The sequence below is a fragment of the Muscardinus avellanarius genome (genome assembly GCF_963383645.1).
Source record: "Muscardinus avellanarius genome assembly, chromosome: 5".
In the NCBI taxonomy this organism is placed as follows: Eukaryota; Metazoa; Chordata; class Mammalia; order Rodentia; family Gliridae; genus Muscardinus; species Muscardinus avellanarius.
In genome coordinates, this window is record NC_137790.1 from 76594093 (window position 1) to 76613871 (window position 19779).

A 19779-nucleotide genomic window follows, 5' to 3' on the forward strand; every position below is an offset into this window, starting at 1 on the left:
GCTACAATAATTGAAACAGTGTAGTACTATTCTGAAGGCAGATATATAAACCACTGGAGTTAAATAAAAGCCTAGAGCTAAATTCTTCCCTATATTGTCAAGTTATTTTTGACAAGGTTTCCACGAACATTTGGTGGTGGAAATATTAATCTTTTAACTAAATATTGTTAAAAAATAATAATTACATGGAAAATAATAAAATTGGACCCTTACCTAATCCCATATACAAATATTAACTCAAAATAGATAATAGACCTAAATATAGATCTTAAGACTATAAACTTTTAGAAGAAAATCTGGGTCATAAAACCTCACAACATTGAAATTGGCAGTGATTTCTTGGTTATGATTTCAATGGCACAGGCAACAGAGGAGTATACAAACTCCCTAAAAAATAAAAAAAAATTGTATATCCAAAGACAATGTAAACAGAGTTAACAGTTACTAATAGAATGGGATAAAATATTTCCAATTGCTATATCTGAAGGTATATTAATATACCAACTAGAAATCCTAAAAATTAACAACAATAAAGGCAAACAATACCCTTTAGAGATAGGTAAAAGACTAACATAAATAATGAATCTCCACAGATAACCAATCTTAGTTGTCTGTTGGATGGAAAATCTTGTTTCTCTAGTTCTGGAGTGTGTTACCTATTTCTTCTTTGTAGTTAATCTCTTTGAGTATTTTCTCTAGTGCTGGTTTTGAAGACATAAATTCTTTCAGTTTCTGTTTGTCATGGAAGCTTCTTATTTCTCCATCTAATTTGATAGAAAGTTTTGCTGGGTAGGAAATTTTTGGCTGGAAGTTGTTTTCTTTCAGAGTTTGGAATATGTTACTCCAAGCCCTTCTGGCTCTCATAACTTGGTTTGGGAAGTCTGGAGTGATTCTAATTGGTTTGCCTCTGAATGTCACTTGGCCCTTTGCTTTTGTTGCCTTTAAGATTCTCTGCTTGGCTTCCACATTGGTCATTTTGACAATTATGTGGCGTGGGGATCCTCTTCTCAGATCCTGTCTAAAGGGAGTTCTATAAGTTTCCTGGACCTGTGTATCGACCTCTTGCTCTATGTCTGGAAAATTTTCTGCTATTATTTCCTTGAAGAGATTGTTGATCCCTTTGGTTTCACTTTCTTTTCCCTCCTCTATTCCAATTATTCTTAGGTTAGCTCTCTTAAAATGGGCCCATATTTCTTCAATGTCAGATTCCTGCTGTCGGATATTTTTTTCTAGATTAGAAACTATGCGTTCATTTTTGGATTGCTCATCTTCTAAGAGCGAGATTCTGTTCTCCATGTGTTCTAATCGGTTGTTTGTGCTTTGAATTGAGGCCTTTACTTCATTAATTGCATCCTTTATCTCTTTTTGGCTCTCTCTGAGTTCTTTTCGAAGCACCTCTATTATTTCTACAGTTATTTTCCTGATTTGATCTTCTAGAAATCTCTGATTTTCTGTTTTATCAGGTTCTGATGTTGTGGGGTTGTGGGCATTTATTGCTCCAGTATTATTCCTCTTTCTCATGATTTCGGAATTTTGTGCCTTCTCTGGGTTCTTCCTTTGGGTCACTATGACTTCACTTAAGGTGTTCTGGATCTCGAGTCAGTAGTATCTCAGACCCCACTACTCCTTTACTGAGTTGTAGCACAGAGTCACCGACCCAGAGAGTCGATAGAGGCTGCTTTAGACTGTGGGGGGTGCCAGGTTGCACGTTCTCCTATGGTGTGATATCTCTGCCACCGCCCCTCCCCCACTGGGTCAAGTCCCAGGGAGTACAGTACTGGGATTTCTCCTCTGTTGCCCGCAATTTGACTCACTGTTCTTGAGTACGCAGATGTAGCTGTACTGGCCTCGCTGAATTCGGTGCTGCTGCCGCCGGTGGCAATATGGCGCCGCTGCTACGCCCTCGGCTGTGGGGCTGGTGTTTTTCTTCCTGGTTTTGATTTCCACTCTGAATCCCTGCAGCGTGTGCTGAGCTCGGCCACTGGGAGCTTTAGATGCTCTCTGCGCGGAGAAATCCCGCCTGGCTGTTCCGCAGTGGCTCACCTCGGCTTGCTGTAGCCGTCCTGTGAATTCGCCGGTGCCTCCGGCAGTATGGCACTGCTGCCGCATCTGCCGCGTCCTCGGGCGTGAGGCTAGTGTATCTCCTCTGTGGCTTTGTTCTCAGTCCGCTTTCTCTCTGGAGCCTGGTGATTTTTTGTTTCACTGGTGATGGTGTTTTCTGGCTATGAAAGGCGCTGATTTTGTGGTAATGGAGATTGGTTGTTAGCGGGGCTCTTAAGCCCCGCTTTTCTCGGTCGCCATCTTCCCGGAAGTCCTGGTTTCACCTTCTTTTCCCTCCTCTATTCCAATTATTCTTAGGTTAGCTCTCTTAAAATGGGCCCATATTTCTTCAATATCAGATTCCTGCTGTCGGATATTTTTTTCTATATTAGAAACTAGGCGTTCATTTTTGGAATGATCATCTTCTAAGAGTGAGATTCTGTTCTCCATGTGGTCTAATCGGTTGTTCATGCTTTGAATTGAGGCCTTTACTTCATTAATTGCATCCTTTATCTCTTTTTGGCTCTCTCTGAATTCTTTTCGAAGCACCTCTATTATTTCTACAGTTATTTTCCTGATTTGATCTTCTAGAAATCTCTGATTTTCTGTTTTATCGGGTTCTGATGTTGTGGGGTTGTGGGCATTCATTGCTCCAGTGTTATTCCTCTTTCCCATGATTTAGGAAGTTTGTGCCTTCTCTGGGTTCTTCCCTTGGGTCACTATGACTTCGCTTAAGGTGCTCTGGATCTCGAGTCTGTAGTATCTCTGACCCCACTATTCCTTTACTGGGTTGTATCACAGAGTCTCCAACCCAGGAATTCGATAGAGGCTGCTTTAGACTATGGGGGGTGCCAGGTTGGGCGTTCTCCTATGGTGTGATATCTCTGCCACCGCCCCTACCCCACTGGGTCAAGTCCCAGGGAGTACAGTACTGGGATTTCTCCTCTGTGGCCTGCAATTTGACTCACTGTTCTTGAGTACGCAGATGTAGCTGTACTGGATTCGGTGAATTCACTGCTGCTGCCGCCGGTGGCAATATGGCGCCGCTGTCACGCCCTCGGCCGTGAGGCTGGCGTATTTTTTCTTCTCTGGTTTTGAGTTACACCCTGATTCCCTGCAGCGTGTTCTGAGCTCAGCCACTGGGAGCTTTAGATGCTTCCTGCGCTGAAAGATCCCACCTGGCTGTTCCGCAGCGGCTCACCTTGGCTTGCTGTAGCCGTCCAGTGAACTCGCCGCTGCCGCCGGCAGTATGGCGCTGCTGCCGCGTCCTTGGGCGTGAGGCCGGTGTATCTCCTCTGTGGCTCTGAGCTCTGTTCTCAGTCCGCTTTCTCTCTGGAGCCTGGTGATTTTTTTGTTTCTCTGGTGATGGTGTTTTCTGGCTATAAAAGGCGCTGATTTTGTGGTAATGGAGATTGGTTGTTAGCGGGGCTCTTAAGCCCCGCTTTTCTCAGTTGCCATCTTCCCGGAAGTCTACATTGTGATTTGTTTGGCTTCATTTTATGGTACTGGAGATTGAACCCAGAGGCATTCTACTTCCAAACAATACCTCAGGCCATTTTCATTTTTAAATTTTGAAACACAGTCTCTCTAAGTTTCTGAGGCTGGCTTCAAACCTGAGATTCTCCTGTTTCAGCCTTCCAAGTACTGGGATACAGGTGTGTACCACCACACCCAGCTTCAGTGCATATCATATTTTTTTTCTTTCTTTCTTTCTTTCTTCTTTCTTTCTTTCTTTCTTTCTTTCTTTCTTTCTAGGGTCGGGGATGGAATCCAGGGGCATTCAACCTCTGAGCTACACCCTCAGCCCTATTTTTTATTCTTTATTTTGAAACAGGGTCTCGCTAAGTTTCGGAGGGCCTCACTAAGTAGCTGAGGCTGTCTGAGAACCACGATCCTTATGTCTCAGCCTCCCAAATTCTGGGACTAAAAGCATACAACACCATGCCCGGCTGCATTTTTTTTTTTTAAAAAGGACATTTTCTTGTACAACCACAGTTTAATGATCAAAAAGTTAATATCGACACAATGTTTCATCCACAATCTGTTTTCAGTTTGTTCCAATAAAATATTCAAAATTGAATTTTGAAAAAACAATATTCCAAAGTGCCCGGTAATGCCTTTAGAGTAATTTGATCATTTGATTGAGGTGTCTGCTAGTTCCTCCACTGTAAAGTTTCCATTTTTGAATAAGTAACTTGTATGGACATACTTAAAAACTGTATTAATATCTTGTTTCCCAACAATTTTTCACTCTAGTTTTAATATCTCTTGGTGACTTTTTTTTTTTTTTTTGGTGGTACTGGGGTTCCTGGAATCCCTTCTGCCTCCGGGCTACACTCCCAGCCCTTTTTTTTATATTTTTACTTGGAAACAGGGTCTCTCTGAAGCCAGCGCGGCTGGCTCTGAGCCTGCGCCATCCTCCTGTCTCCGCCTCCCAAGAGCGGGGATTACAAGCGTGCGCCACCACGCCCGGCCTTGGTGGCTCTTATTGTGGGATGCACTTTGAAAATTTCATTCAAATTTCAGCTGTTTTCTCTAAATGATCAGGTAGCATGATAAAGCTTACGTTTCAAAAAGTTGTATACAATTTTGTCCTTTGCATTTAAGCTTAGTAAGAGCTCAACTCCCATTTTAGTTTGGTTCTTTTGGTTGCCAAGATGCAAGATTTGAGCTCTGAAGCTGGGAAATGGACTTGGCCTTGTAAAGAGCCATCAGAGATCCTGAGAGGCAGCCGAGAGCCCATTCTCTGTACCCACTCTCAGCCAGCATGGCCCACCCTCTTGCCGTTCTTCCTATTCCAACTTCTCTGGTCTTTGTCCTCTGTTGACAGCTTTATTCCTTTCTGTTCATATGCCTTGTTATCTACCTCAGAGCATCTGCTTCCCCATGGCAAGACCCCTAAGCGATTCATCTCCATCCTCTCTCTCGGTCTCTGCACTAATGACCTAGTTCTCTCCCGTGACTCTCTGCACCAGGATCACTTATCAGGTGCTGGCAGAAGTAACAATTTACCACACTTGGTCAGGTGCTTCCCCAAGATTGCGGCAGCTCTGTGGTAGTGGAATGGTGGTGAGGTCATGTGATCCTCCGAGGTCTGTCCCTCCAGAGGGACTGCAGGTGTGCTGGACAGAGTGATTGACTTAGTCAGTGGAAGTTATGTTAGTACCTCAGCCATCTTTCCTGAACTATAATCGAGACATATGATCTAATACCTCCGTGTTCCTCATAAGTATAAAGAGTCATCTGGAAGCTCCAGTGTGGAGGCTAAAATGTTAGAATTTGAGCTGGGCATGATGGCGCACGATACAATCCTAGTACTTGGGAGGCTGAGACAGGAGGATTGCAGACAGGCCAGCCTCAGCTACTTAGTGAGGCCCTCTGCAACTTACTATTTCAAAATATAGAATAAAGGGCTGGGGCACAGTGACACACACTTGTAATCCCAGCATTTGGGTGGCTGAGGCAGGAGGATTGCGCTTTGAGGACAGCCTCAGCTACTACTTAGTGAGGCCCTTTGCAACTCAGTGAGACCCTGTTTCAAAATAAAGAATAAAATAATAGGGCTGGAGGTGAAGTTCAGAGGTAGAATGTCCATGGTTTCCATCCCCAGTACTGAAAAAAAAGAATAAAAAAATAGAGCTGAGATTGTAGCTTGGAGGTTGAATGTCCCTGGGTTTAATCCTTAGTAACACACACACACACACACACACACACACACACACACACACAAAGTTATAATTTAAAATTTTTACATTATTTTAAGACTTGTGTGTGTGTGTGTGTGTGTGTGTGTGTGTGTGTGTGTGTGGTACTAGGGATTGAATTCAGGGGTATTCTACCTCTGAACTACACCGTCAGTCCTATTTTATTCTTTTATTTTGAAACAGGGTCTCACTAAGCTGCAGAAGACCTTACTAAATTGTTGAGGCTAGCCATGAACCTATGATCCTTCTATCTCAACCTCCCAGGTACTGGGATTACAGGCATGCACCACTATGCCCAGTTGTGTATATGTTTTTGTTTGTTTGTTTGTTTGTTGCAGGTCTGGGATGGAACCCAAAGGCATTCAACATTCGAGCTACACCCCTGCCCTATTTTATTTTTTTTTTAATTTTTAAACAGGGTCTCACTAAGTTGCGGAGAGCCTCACTAAGTAGCTGAGGCTGGCTGTGAATCCAGATCCTCCTGTCTCAGCCTCCTGAATTCTGGGGTTACAAGCGCAGGCTACCACACCCAGCTTGTATATGTTTTTTTTTTTTTTTTTTTTTTTTTGGTGGTACTGGGGTTTCTGGAAGCTCTTCTACCTCCGGGCTACACTCCCAGACCTATTTTTTATACTTTTTTTTACTTGGAAACAGGGTCTCTTAAGCCAGCAAGGCTGGCTTCAAACCTGCGCGATCCTCTTGTCTCCGCCTCCCAAGCGCAGGGATTACAAACGTGCGCCACCACGCCCGGCTTGTATATGTATTTTTTGTTACGGTTTTGAGGGGTGAGGGTTACCATTTTGGGGAAACTGTCCCCAGGGATCTTTGTTAGACCCCTGGGAATAATTTCCCAATAAAACCATAAAAACCACAAAAACTGAAAAACCGTGGGTTCTTGTCCTGAGCTAAGGATAATAATACACATTAGCCCGGACTCTTGCTGAAGATTTAAAGAAGTTTATTAAAAAGATAGAAATACAGAAGATAGTTACAGCCCCATGCCATTGAATGGCATGGGGGGGGGGGGTTGAGTGGATGCCCCACCCAAGATACAACATGTGGACCAGACCTTTTATATCCATGACCTCCATCTTGTTTACATAATTCTGACGTAGTAAACGTTCCTGTAAGGTACCCCCCCACCCCGCCAAGGTGTCTTTCACAAAGGCCAATCCCCTCCTCCCATCCTAGCTAGATTATTAGTAGATCTGTCTTTAGAAAGAGGAAGTCCTAGCTCCCCTCTCCTATGGACTTGCTAATTACTTTTAGCTAAATCAATCTAAGTTTCAATAGCTGTTTGCTTCCTGACTCAAACCAAGACCAAGTCTTCCTTTCCCCAGGTCTTCCTTTTGACACAATTATTTTTTAAATATATCTATTAATAATCAGAGCTTTCTCAAATCTTACCAAGCCACTCCCAATACTGGTACATTTTTAACTTAAGAAATGTTTACTGAACATCTTCCTGATAAGAATATTGAAAAAATCTAATAAAAGTTTCTAAAATTTTGGGGACAAAAGGCTACTATAGTTTTGCCTCCCACTTTGGAAGCCTACATTTATTTTATGTTCTTCATTTTTATTTTGAAAAATTTTGAATTTATAAAAAGTTGAAAGAAAGTACAGTGCTAAATCAAGCAATTGGTAGTATTTTGCTCTCACTTCCTTTATTGAGCCTTTTTTTTTGTTGTTTTTGGTGGTACTGGGGTTCCTGAAAGCCCTTCTACGTCCGGGCTACACTCCCAGACCTATTTCTATATTTTTATTTGGAAACAGGGTCTCTTAAACCAGCGAGGCTGGCTCCAAACCAGCGCAATCCTCCTGTCTCCACATCCTAAATGCAGGGATTACAAGCATGTGACACCAGGCCCGGCTTATTGAGCCATTTGAAAGAAGGTTACCTAAATTATGGACATCATGAAACTTTACCTCCCTGAATACTTCAGCATGGAATAAAGGTACTTTCTCACATAATCACAGCATCATTATCAGAAAATTAATAATAATGTGATAATATCTGAAAACACTTCACTTATTATATATTTAAATTTCTCCAATTGTCTCAAATTTTTCTTTTGGAGATTTATTTATTTTTATTTATTCATTTTTTATTTTTTATGAGACTAAAGATTGAATCCAGGGGCATTCTATCTCTAAGCTATACCCTCAGCCCCCCCCTTTTTTTTTTTTTTTTTTTTGGTGGTACTGGGGGTGGAACCCAGAGGCTTTCTACCTCCGGGCTATATTCCCAGACCTTTTTTATATTTTATTTGGAAACAGGGTCTCACTAGGTTGCTGAGAGCCTCACTAAGTAGCTGAGGCTGGCTTCGAACCTGTGCGATCCTCCTGTCTCCGCCTCCCAAGCGCGGGGATTACAAGCGTGTGCCACCAAGCCCGCCTTACCCTCAGCCCTTTTAATTTTTTAATTTGAAACAGGGTCTTGCTACATAGTTTAGGCTGCCTTAGGACAGTTATCCTCTCCACTCAGCCTCCTAAGTGATTCTCCTGGCATTATAGGTGGGTAACACAAAGCCTGGCTTTGGAGATTTTTTTTTTTTAATTCGAAATCCAGTGTAGGCTCCTGAATTGTACTTGGCTCTTTTTAGTGACTTAGTAATCCTAGTACATGGGAGGTACTAGAACAAACATCAACACCTCATCAGTACTTTACGCCCTTCCAGGTTTTTTTGTTTGTTGTTTTTTTTTTTTTGGTGGTGGTACTGGGGATGGAACCCTTCTACCTCTGGGCTACACTCTCAGACCTATTTTATATTTTATTTGGAAACAGGGTCTCAAGCCAGAGAGGCTGGCTTCGAACTTGCGAGATCCTCCTTTCTCCACCTCCCAAGCGCGGGGATTACAAGCCTGTGCCACCACGCCCCGCTGAGACCAGCTTTAAGGGCCTGCCGGGATGAGTCTGTTTTCAGTGTAGCACACTTAAGGTTTCAGAGTGTCAGGAGGTCTCACTAGGGAGGTGGTAAATTGAACATTTGGTAAAGGTTCAAGTCACCCTAATTTTTTTGTGTGTGGTACTGGGGTTCCTGGAAACCCTTCTACCTCTGGGCTACACTCCCAGACCTATTTTTTTATATTTTTAATTTGGAAACAGGGTCTCCTAAGCCAGCAAGGCTGGCTTTGATCCTCCTGACTCCGCCTCACAAACACGGGGATTACAAGCGTGCGGCACCACACCAGGCTAATTTTTTTTTCTAAAAGCAAACCTACTTACCTTAGGCTTTGAAATGCTCACACACTAGAGTTTTCTTCTTTCTTTTCTGTGGTTTGCAAACAGTTCTCTTTCTCTCTGTCCCCAAATCCCAGGTGAGAACTGCTCGTGTGTGTGTGTGTGTGTGTGTGTGTGTGTGTGTGTGTGTGTGTGTGTTACTGGGGATTAAACCCCCCAGCCCTTTTTAGTTTTTATTTTGAAACAGGGTCTTTCTAAATTGCTGAGGCTTGCCTCCAACCTTTGATCCTCCTGTCTCAGTCCCCAAGTACTGAGATTACAGGCATGTGCCACGCTGGCTGATCTTCACTTTTATTTTATTTTTTTAAATTTATTTATTTTTAATAGGTGCATTGTAGTCATATATCAGTCACATTGGAGTACAAGACTTGAGAGGATATACAAGCACACAGAATCCAATTAGCCCTCATCCAGCCCCCATCCCATTCCCTCCCCCTCCCTCGATCCCATACTTGTTTGTTGATTAACTTTGATACATTTGTTTATGTACCTCCTGCCTTTTAAAGAGGCTCCATCCTCCCCTATTCCATACCCTCTGATTGGTCACAATAGTTGCTTCACCATAGGGCCCTTTCTATAGCTCAACCTCTTCCTGTTGATTAGGGGAAACATCTGATTTATATTTTCTGCGATATTTCTCTGTGCATGCTGCGTTGCAAGTACCGATCCCACTCTTTTTTTTTTTTTTTTGGTGGTACTGGGATTCCTGGAAGCCCTTCTACCTCCGGGCTACACTCCCAGACCTATTTTATATTTTTGAAACAGGGTCTCTTATGCCAGCGCGGCTGGCTTCGAACCTGTGTGATCCTCCTGTCTCCGCCTCCCAAGCGCGGGGATTACAAGCGTGCGCCACCACGCCCGGCTGCCGATCCCACTCTTGACGGCCCCATTAGTGGCCTGGCTACCTGGTGGACTGATCCAGACCTCGCTGGTTCAAGAAGTGGCCTTGCCTCATAGGAGGCCCCAATTCTGGTCTCGCAGGCCCCAACACCAGCCTAACCACTCAGCTGGCTCCGATCCCGGCCTCGGAGGCCACAGTAGTGGCCTTGCCTCACGGCAGGCTCCGATGCCGCCATTGGCCCCAGCACCGGCCTAACCCCTCAGCAGGCTCCAATCCCGGCCTCGGAGGCCCCAGCACCAGCCTAGCCTCACAGCAGGCTCCGATCCTGGCCTCTCTGACCCCAGCACCGGCCTGACCCCTCGGCAGGCTCCGATCCCAGCCTCGAGGGCCCCAGTAGCGGCCTTGCCTCCTGTCAGGCTCCGATGCCGGCCGTTGGCCCCAGCATCGGCCTAACCCCTTGGCAAGCTCCGATCCTGGCCTTGGAGGCCCCAGCACCGGCTTTGCCTCACGGTGAGCTCCGATCCCGGCCTTGCTGGCCCCAGCACTGGCCTAACCCCTTGGCAGTCTCCGATCCCAGCCTTGGAGGCCCCAGCACCAGCCTTGCCTCACGGCACGTTCCAATGATGGCCTCGTTGGCCCCAGCCCCAGTCTAACCCCTCGGCAGGCTCCGATCCGGCCTCAGAGGCCTCAGTAGCAACCTTGCCTCACGGTAGGCTCCAATGCCGGCTGTTGGTCCCGGCACTGGCTTAACCCCTCGGCAGGCTCTGATTCCGGCCCCGGAGGCCCCAGCACTGGCCTTGCCTCACAGCAGGCTCCGATGACAGCTATTGGCCCTGGCACTGGCCTAACCCTTCGGCTGGCTCTTATCTTGGCCTCGGAGGCCTCAGCACTGGCCTTGCCTCACGGCAGGCTCTGATGCTGGCCTCGCTGGCCCCAGCACTGGCCTAACCCCTCGAAAGTCTCTGATACCGGCCTTGGAGTCCCCAGCCTCAGCCTTGCCTCACGGCAGGCTCCAATGCCAGCCATTGGCCCTGGCACCAGCCTAACCCCTCGGCAGGCTCTTATCCCGGCCTTGGAGGCCCCAGCACCGACCTTGCCTCATGGCGGGCTCCGCTGCTGGCCGCTGGCCCCAGCATCGGCCTAACTCCTTTGTAGGCTCTGATCCCAGCCTCGGAGGCCCCAGTAAGTGGCCTTGCCTCACAGGAGGCTCCGATGCCGGCCATTGGCCCCAGCACCGGCCTAACCCCTCGGCAGGCTCTTATTCTGGCCTCGGAGGCCCCAGCACCGACCTTGCCTCATGGCAAACTCCAATGCCGGACTCACTGGCCCCAGCACTGGCCTAACCCCTCGGCAGGTTCCGATCCTGACCTCAGAGGCCTCAGTAGCGGCCTTGCCTCACGGAAGGCTCTGATGCCGGCCGCTGGCCCTGGTAACAACCTAACCCCTCAGCAGGCTCCAATCCAGGCCTCTGAGGCCCCAGCACCGGCCTTTCCTCACGGTGAGCTCCGATCCTGGCCTTGCTGGCCCTGGCACCGGCCTAACCTCTCAGCAGGCTCCGATCACGGCCTTGGAGGCCCCAGCACCGGCCTTGCCTCACGCCAGGCTCCGATCCCATCCTCACTGGCCCCAGCATTGGCCTAACCCCTCGGCAGGCTCCGATCTTGGCCTCGGAGGCCCCAGTAGTGGCCTTGCCTCACGGCAGGCTCCAATGTCGGCCATTGGCCCCAGCACCGGCCTAACCCCCCAGCAGGCTCCGATCACTGTCTCTGGGGTTATTATTTCAAAGGTTCCAGGTGTAATGTATCAGATCTCTGCCTCCCCTGAGTACTGGCCACTGCCATTACCACTGCCTCCACCATTTCAAATCCTTCCCAGGCTCTTTTTCCACTCTGAATGTTGTCCAGTGTTCCTAAGCATGCGTAACGGTAGCATTCAACATTTGGTGTAATTTCTCCAAAAAAATAAGGTTGGTAGGATCCGGTTTCTGCTTCTCCTGAATACAAGTCTCCACTGCCATTGCGGAGACCACTTTCAACACCACCTTTCTCCTTGGTCTCCGTTAAACTCTCTCCTTACAGGTGATGTCCAAAGTTCTTAACAATATAGAGAAACAGCAGTCCTCCTTCACGGGGAATTTTTCCATAAGTTCCATTGCATTTAGATAAGTTTTGTCTGCATCTCCAGTGTCCTGGCATCCGCAACGGCTTTCTTAAGTCCTCTCCGATATTTTTCTTTTTCTTTTTCTTTTTCTTTTCCTTTTTTTTTTTTTTAATAAGAGAAGACAGTATATGTGATTTGAGGAGGTAGTGGGATCAGGCACTCAGTAGCACTGTGACCTGGTCGGTTTCCCCATGGGTCTAGAGTGCTCCGCAGTACTCTGCCTGGGGCCCAGGGTCCCGTGACCCAGGCCCCGGCTGGCATGCCCCTCGCGACCCCCGCCCGGGACCCAGGGTACTGGGCCCAGTTTTCCAGGGGTCTGGCGTGCTACGTGAAGTTCGGCCCGGGGCCCAGAGTCCAGCGACCCGGGCCCCGGCTGGCGTGCCCCACGCGACCCCCGCCTGGGACCCAGGGTACTGGGCCCGGTTTCTCCAGGGGTCTGGCGTGCTATGCACGTTCTGGCCCGGGGCCCAGAGTCCCGTGACCTGGGCCTGGTTGGCGTTGATCTTCACTTTTTAACAGACAGACTGGTGGAGCCTGCTGTCTAGTATTAAGCCTCTTTTGTATTCATTGGTGTCACTGGCATGTATTTACCATGCGCTCCTGCACACTCTGCTTCTGGGAATTTCCTCTCCCAGACCAATATGTAAATACTCGTCTCTACACAAAACACTTCTGATTGCTACCACCTTTCTCCTAAGGCCTCTTTCCTTAAAGCTTATTCAACTTACCTGATTATTTTGAGGAGAATTTCCCAATTTTGTGGTAATATAACACTTACTAATAGCTCCTTTAGCAAAGAGGTTACAGTTCCGCCCCGGCAGCATCTACTGTAGTGGGAGCCTTTGGAGGGGGTGGGGGAGGGGAGGCAGTGCTGTGCAGTGGCCAGGAGGCTCGTGGGAGTCCAAGCAACAGAGGGTACCCAAGCTGTTCATCTTGCACCCTTTGAAGGGCCAGGACTCTGAGGAAGTTCTCTCGTAGCTACATAGTCTGGCAGAGTTTCTCAGTCTGAATGGTTACTCATGTCTTTAATTCCCTTTGGAGCCATGACATCCCTTTTACTTAGTACTGGTTCAAAAACATTGTCACTTATATTGTTGGATCAGTCAGGGTAGCACCAGGAAACAGAAATCACCCAGATTACTTAAAACAGAGGAAGTTTACTGCAGGAAGCTGGCAACACAGCCTCACCAAGTACTGAGGTTACAGACATCCAACACAGGATGGAAGAGGCTGAGAAGCCAGATAAAGCTAGTCAACCTGGGGACCAGCAGTTCAGGAAGCTTTGACCTGCCCCAGGCAAGAGGAGGATGGAAGGAAGCAGTGCTGGTCCCAGCTGGGAGGCCACTAGGGAAGGCTCAGAGATGCCTCTGTCCACGGAGGAGAGGGAGGGAGAGCCATGCTGATTTCTCTGCTGCTCTTCTGCTTTCTAACCACCACGAGGGCCTCTCCTTGACTTAACCTGCCGTCACTAGAGCCTGCATATGGCGCAGAGAAGGGAAGGGGGAGGTCTGGCTCAGAGGACAAAGGGCTGTTCTGTCCCCGGGATGAGTTTATTCTGAATTATTAACCTAGACGTGTGTGTGCGTGTGCATGTGCGTGTGCATGTGCGTGTGCGTGTGTGTGTGTGTGTGTGTGTGTGTGTGTGTTTCTAGGGATTGAACCCAGGGGAATTCTGCCTCTGAGCTACACCATCAGCCCTTTTTTCTTGTTTTGAAGCAGAATCATACTAGGTTGCTGAGAATCTTGCTGGGTTGCTGAGGCTGTCCTTCAATCTTCAACCTTCCTATATCCCTTTTACACATTTAATTGGTACAAAGGTAGAGACATCCTTCTAGCCAAGTTATTTACCCTTTTATTTTTCAGTACTGGGATGGAATCCAGGGGCATTCTACCTCCGAGCTACACCCCCAGACCTATTTTTTATTCTTTATTTTGAAACAGGGTCTCACTGAGTTGCAAAGGGCCTCACTAAGTAGTAGCTGAGGCTGTCCATCAACCTTGATCCTCCTGTCTCAGCCTTCCAAATGCTGGGATTACAAGCATGTGCCACCACACCTGGATTTATTTACCTTTTTCCCCCCAATTTTTGTAACTGTTGAATTATCTTGGAGATTATACATATACATATACATAGGAATAACAACTATTCAACCAACTCATTGGTTTTTGAAACTCGTTAATAATTATTCTTTTATGAACTGTCTTTACAGTTAATAAAATACTTTCATATACAATAAACTGTGATTCTCATAAAACTGAATAGTTATTATTATTTTGCAGCACTGGGAATGGAACCCAGGGGCATTCTACCTCCAAGCTACACCCCTACTCTTATTTTTTATTCTTTATTTTGAAACAGGGTGTCACTGAGTTGCACAGGGCCTCACTAAGTAACTGAGGCTGGCCATGAATGGCGATCCTCTACTATCAGCCTCCCGAATGCTGGGATTACAAGTGTGTACCACCACGCCTGGCTCGAATAGTTATTATTATTCCTATTTTATAGAAGTATTATCTGAATCTTGGAGACTTTATGTAAATTGCTTAAGGATGAACAGTAGTAAGAAAGCCAGAATTTAAACTCTGGACTCGCCAGGCGTGGTGGCGCATGCTTGTAATCCCTGCACTTGGGAGGCTGAGACAGGAGGATCGCACAGGTTCGAAGCCAGCCTCAGCTACTTAGTGAGGCTCTCAGCAACTTAGTGAGACCCTGTTTCCAAATAAAGTATAAAATAGGTCTGGAAGTGTAGCCCAGAGGTAGAAAGCCCCTGGGTTCCACCCGTAGTACCACCAATAAAAAATAATAAATAAACTCTGGACTCTCAGGTTTCAAATTCAATGATCTTCCCATGATCATCGTGTGTGTGTGTGTGTGTGTGTGTGTGTGTGTGTGTGTGTGTGTGTGTGTGTGTGTGTGTGTGTGTGTGTGTGTGTGTGTGTGTTTTACTGGGGGGATTGAACCCAGGGACATTTTACCTCTGAGCTACACCCCCATCCCTTCTTATTTTTTTGTTTTTGAAACAGAGTCTTGCTAGGTTGCTAAGTGTCTCATTACCTTTCTGAGGCCTTTCTCAAACCTGCCAATCCTCCTGTCTCAGCCTCCCAAATTCTGGGATTATAGGTGTGCACCACCAACCTAGCTTTCCCATGATATTCTGCTGCATTGTGCCAGAAGGAATTGACGGGGGGCGCACAGCAAGATTTTTTCCAAGCTTGTTGGGTCAGTTTAGAGGAAGAAGAGGATATAGTTTAAATTTGCAAAATTCTGCCAGATGCAGTGGCACACATCTGCAATCCCAGTGACTGGGGAGCCTGAGGCAGGAGAATTGCAAATTTACGGCCATCCTGGGCAACTTAGCAAGACCCTGTCTCAAAATAAAAAATAGAGAAGCACTGCTGATGAAGCTCAGTTGGTTAAATGCTCCGTTCAATCCACGGTAGTGTGTGTGTGTGTGTGTGTGTGTGTGTGTGTGTGTGTGTAATTTGCAAAATTCTTGGTTGACCCAGGTATGAAGAACACCTATGTGTGACACCAGGACTATCTAGCATTCCATTCTAAGGAGTTGCATTCTCCTTAAAGAACTGAACTCTTGCTCTGTACACATCTAGATTCAGCATTTCAGTATAAAAAGCTGGCTGTTCAAGAAAGATCAGAGTCACAGCAGCATGCGCCAGCCCCAGCCTGACAGGAGGTGGGGAAGAAGAGAGGGAGTAGGTCGACAGTTACAGTTCTCCATCTTTCCTCAATAAAATGCAGGACACCTAGTGAAACTTGAATGCCAGATAAGCAATTTTTAGTACAAGTACATATCTGACACTCAAGTGTATCTTGGCATCTGCTATCTCTGGCAACCTTATCTCAAGGTGGGCGGGGCGGGGCAGGTGCTATGCACATGCTGAGGACAGGAGCCCTTACGGCTCTGCAGTCACCATCTGTGCCCAGTGCAAGCTGGGAGGTATTAATTCCTGCACAGGTGCAGACTTGGAAGGAGGGTCTGGAAGGGGATTCCCATGTCCAGCAAGAACTGATGAGTTTTTTTTTTTTTTTTTTTTTTTTGTGTGTGTGTGTGTGTGTGTGGTCCTGGGTATAGAACCCAGGAGCCTCTACCTCCAGGCTATACTCCCACACCTATTTTGTATTTTATTTGGAAACAGGGTCTCACTAAGTTGCTGAGAGCCTCACTAAGTAGCTGAGGCTGGCTTCGAACCTGTGCGATCCTCCTGTCTCAGCCTCCCAAGTGCGGGGATTACAAGCAAGCACCACCACGCCTGGCTCAACCTGGTTTCATAACGCTTTTCTGTTAGTCTCTGTTCACTGGTGAGCATTCAAATCTGACTGGGAAGTTAAACCTAGCCTTTGCAATGGGTGAACTCACTTGAGGAAAGGGAAGAAGGAAGGGGCCGAAGATGGCCAAGATGTGTCAGCGAAGAACAGGCAGAGTTCACGATTCACTGTGCTGCTAGACCAGGGGAGAACGAAGGGCCGACCCATGTTCTTCCCGGGGGTATCCGGATAGGGTAGAGCGGATGGAATACTCACCAGCGGTGGCCTCCAGTTCTGAGGAATGCAGAGGTGGAAGGGGACCCACTGGGCTATCACCTCTCCCAGTAGGAAGGAAATTTCCCAATTACCCCTCCTGGAGCTCAGAGAGGGAGACCTGGGGCTGCCCTCAGCGCTCACCACTCTTGACCAGGACATTATCATCTCTGGGCCTTTGCCTATTCCCTTGTAAAGATGAGATAGTGGGAGATATATTTCCCTTATATTTTATCTTCTAGTAAACATGTTATTTTTAAAGTGGGTATGGTGGTGCATGCTTATAACCTCGGCCTTTGGGAGGCTGAGACAGAAGGATCTGGGTTCGTGGACAACCTCAGCTATTACTTAGGGAGACCCTTTGCAACTCAGTGAGACCCTCTTTCAAAATAAAGAATAAAAGGCCGGGCATAGTGGTGCACGCTTGTAATCCCTGCGCTTGGAGACAGGAGGATCACGCATATTAGAAGCCAGCCTCCCTGGCTTAAGAGACCCTGTTTCCAAATAAAAGTATAAAAAATGGGTCTGGGAATGTAGCACTGAGGTAGAAGGGTTCCATCCCCAGTACCACAAAATAAATAAATAAATAAATGATGAAGAAGAAGAAGAAGAAGAAGAAGAAGAAGAAGAAGAAGAAGAAGAAGAAGAAGAAGAAGAAGAAGAAGAAGAGGAAGAAGAAGAAGAAAAGTAGGGCTGGGGGTGTAGCTCAGAGGTAGAATGCCCCTGGGTTCAATCTCTAGCACCACACACAAAAAAGTGTTATTTTAAGCCTTCTCTTGACTGCTGTTTTGTGTGCACTGGCCAGGCAAGAGGACCAATAACTACACATCATCATAATCTTTATTACATCTGAAGATTACACTTTCATTTCCCCTCAAGTTTTTCCCCACCCAGAAAAAGTATCAAAACCCCCTTTTCAAGCTGGGAGCAGCGGTGCATGCCTATAATCCCAGTGCTTGGGAGATTGAAATGAGAGGATCACAGGTTTGAGGCCAGCCTCTACAACTTGGTGAGACCTTCAGCAACTTAGGATGACCCTGTTTTTTTTTTTTTTTTTTTTTTTTTGTGGTACCAGAGTTGGAACCCAGGGGCATTCTACCTCCAAGCTATACCCCCAGCCCAATTTTTATTCTTTATTTTGAAACAGGGTCTCACTGAGTTGCAGAGGGCCTCACTAATTAGCTGAGGCTGTCTATGAACTATGATCCTCCTGTCTCAGCCTTCCAAATGCTGAGATTACAAGTGTGAGCCACCACGCCCGGCTAGGAAGACCCTGTTTCAAAATTTAAAAATTTAAAAAAGGGCTGGTGATGTTGCTGAGAAGTAGAATGACCTTGGGTTAGATCCCTAGCAACCTTCCCTCTCCCCCACCCCTGCAAAATCTTTTTCTTTTTCTTTTTTTTCACCCAGTACTGGGGATGGAACCCAGGGGCATTCTACCTCTGAACTACACCCCTAGCCCTATTGTTTATTCTTTTTTTGAAACAATGTTTCACAGAGTAGCAAAGGGCCTCACTAAGTAGCTGAGGCTATCTGCCAACCATGATCCTCCTGTCTCAGCCTCCCAAATGCTGGGATTACAAATGTGCTTCAAGGGGCTGTTAGTCAAAGGAGTTAAGCAAGATTAGCATTTTTCTACAAGTCTCATGTCAGCAAAGACAGTTAGTAACTCTATAAAAGCAGAGGCTACAATTAGTATTTCAACCCCAGTTTACCCATTCATTTTATTCATTCATTTATTCATTCATTCATTCATTCAACTGGCATATATTTCTTGAGTTCCTGTGGTACATCAGGCAGAGCTGAATTGGAGGGAGAAAAACTTGAATCACAAAGCACAGGGAACTCCAAGTGACATGACAGCTGGTTAAGTCTTTTGCTTCTGTACTGGACTCCAGAGTTCAGCCACTTGTCTGTCAAGTGGTAAAGGCAAAATGAAAACGAGTTCTTGTCCATGGTTTCAGTGAAAGGTTGAAAGTGTCGGCTAAATTGAGGTATTTGAATAATCTGTGGGTTTCCTCCTCCGTGTAGCTGCGGGTCCGTAAGACCACATAACTAGGAACTGGCTCCTGCCAGCAGTGCAGAGCAGCCTCTGAGCTGAGCTGGGCTCACACGTCTCTTCCCCGCCCTCTCCCCAGTGCTGCGCTTGAGATGGAGCTGCTGCCCCTTTGGCTGTGCCTGGGTTTTCACATCTTGACCGTGAGATGGAGGGACGGAGCTGGGACGGTCACAGCGGCTTCCCAAGGAGGCTGCAAGTTGGTAAGTCTCTGCTTGGACTCGGACTTTTCTGTGGCTCCTGTCCTGCAAGGCTCGGTCCATTTGGAAAGGTAGGAATGAGTCTGAATCATTCTGTCTCTGCCTGATCCGAAGCCACATGCTGCTACTCTTTCACCAGAGGTCTTCAGGGAGATGCCTGGGAATGGTCAGGCACACACACACACACACACACACAGACACACACACACACACACACACACACACACACACACACACAGCTACAGACACACACACTCCCTTCATGGCCTGTTTAAAACAGAAGGCCCCAGAGACAGGCCTAAGTCAGCCACCTGGAACGAGGCACCTTGTTCGAGATCTGGATGGCTGAGCTCTACTAGAGGTTCCAAAATTGCTGGGTGAGGCGCACGAGGACTGGAGAAGCCCTGCCTCCGAGTTTGTGTGTGAGCTGACCAAACTCTTAACAGTACCATGGAGAGCGTGCTGCCCAGCTGCCCAGCGGACAGAGGCCTTGAGTGTGCACAGTGGATTCCTGCGCCTTTACAGCTGCCTTCTCCAGGGTGCTCACACTATATGTGGAGACAGATCGGGGTCATAATTAAGAACATTTCCAGAAATTTTCTCCTTGCCTGTAACTCAATATCAAAGTCTGCTTGAGACACACACATTAATAAACATCCCTTGAGCCCCAATCTATTCCAGGCATTAGGAAGACAAATTGGACGCAGGGCTAATGCTTACATTTAACTTTGGGTTTTTTTTTTTTTTTTTGTAGTATTGGAAATTTAACTCAGGGGCATTCTACCACTGAGCTATACCCCAGGCCTTATTTTATTTTGAAATAGGTTCTTACTAAGTTGCTGAGGGTCTTCCTAAGTTTCTAGGGCTAACCCCAAACGTGTGATCCTCCTGTCTCAACTTCACAAATACTAGGATTACAGGTGTGCACTGCCATGCCCGGCTTTCTTCTTCCTTGCTTCTTTGCTTCCTTGTTCCCTCTCTTTCTCTCCACATTTTT

General features: G+C 46.8%; 1 protein-coding gene across 2 annotated transcripts in view; it reads left to right on the forward strand.

The window, feature by feature from the left end:
- Positions 1-19779, forward strand: part of NRROS (negative regulator of reactive oxygen species) — a gene marked incomplete at its 3' end in the record, with an annotated part of 48031 nt that overhangs the window by 18194 nt on the left and 10058 nt on the right. The window contains exon 2 of one of the 2 annotated variants that reach the window (XM_080695528.1): positions 18665-18785. The exons of the other annotated variant lie outside the window; for it this stretch is intronic. Within the exon in view, the coding sequence (XP_080551654.1) occupies positions 18678-18785 (108 nt within the window). The 5' untranslated portion in view covers positions 18665-18677. The remainder of the gene's footprint in view (positions 1-18664; positions 18786-19779) is intronic. 2 annotated transcript variants of the gene reach the window in all.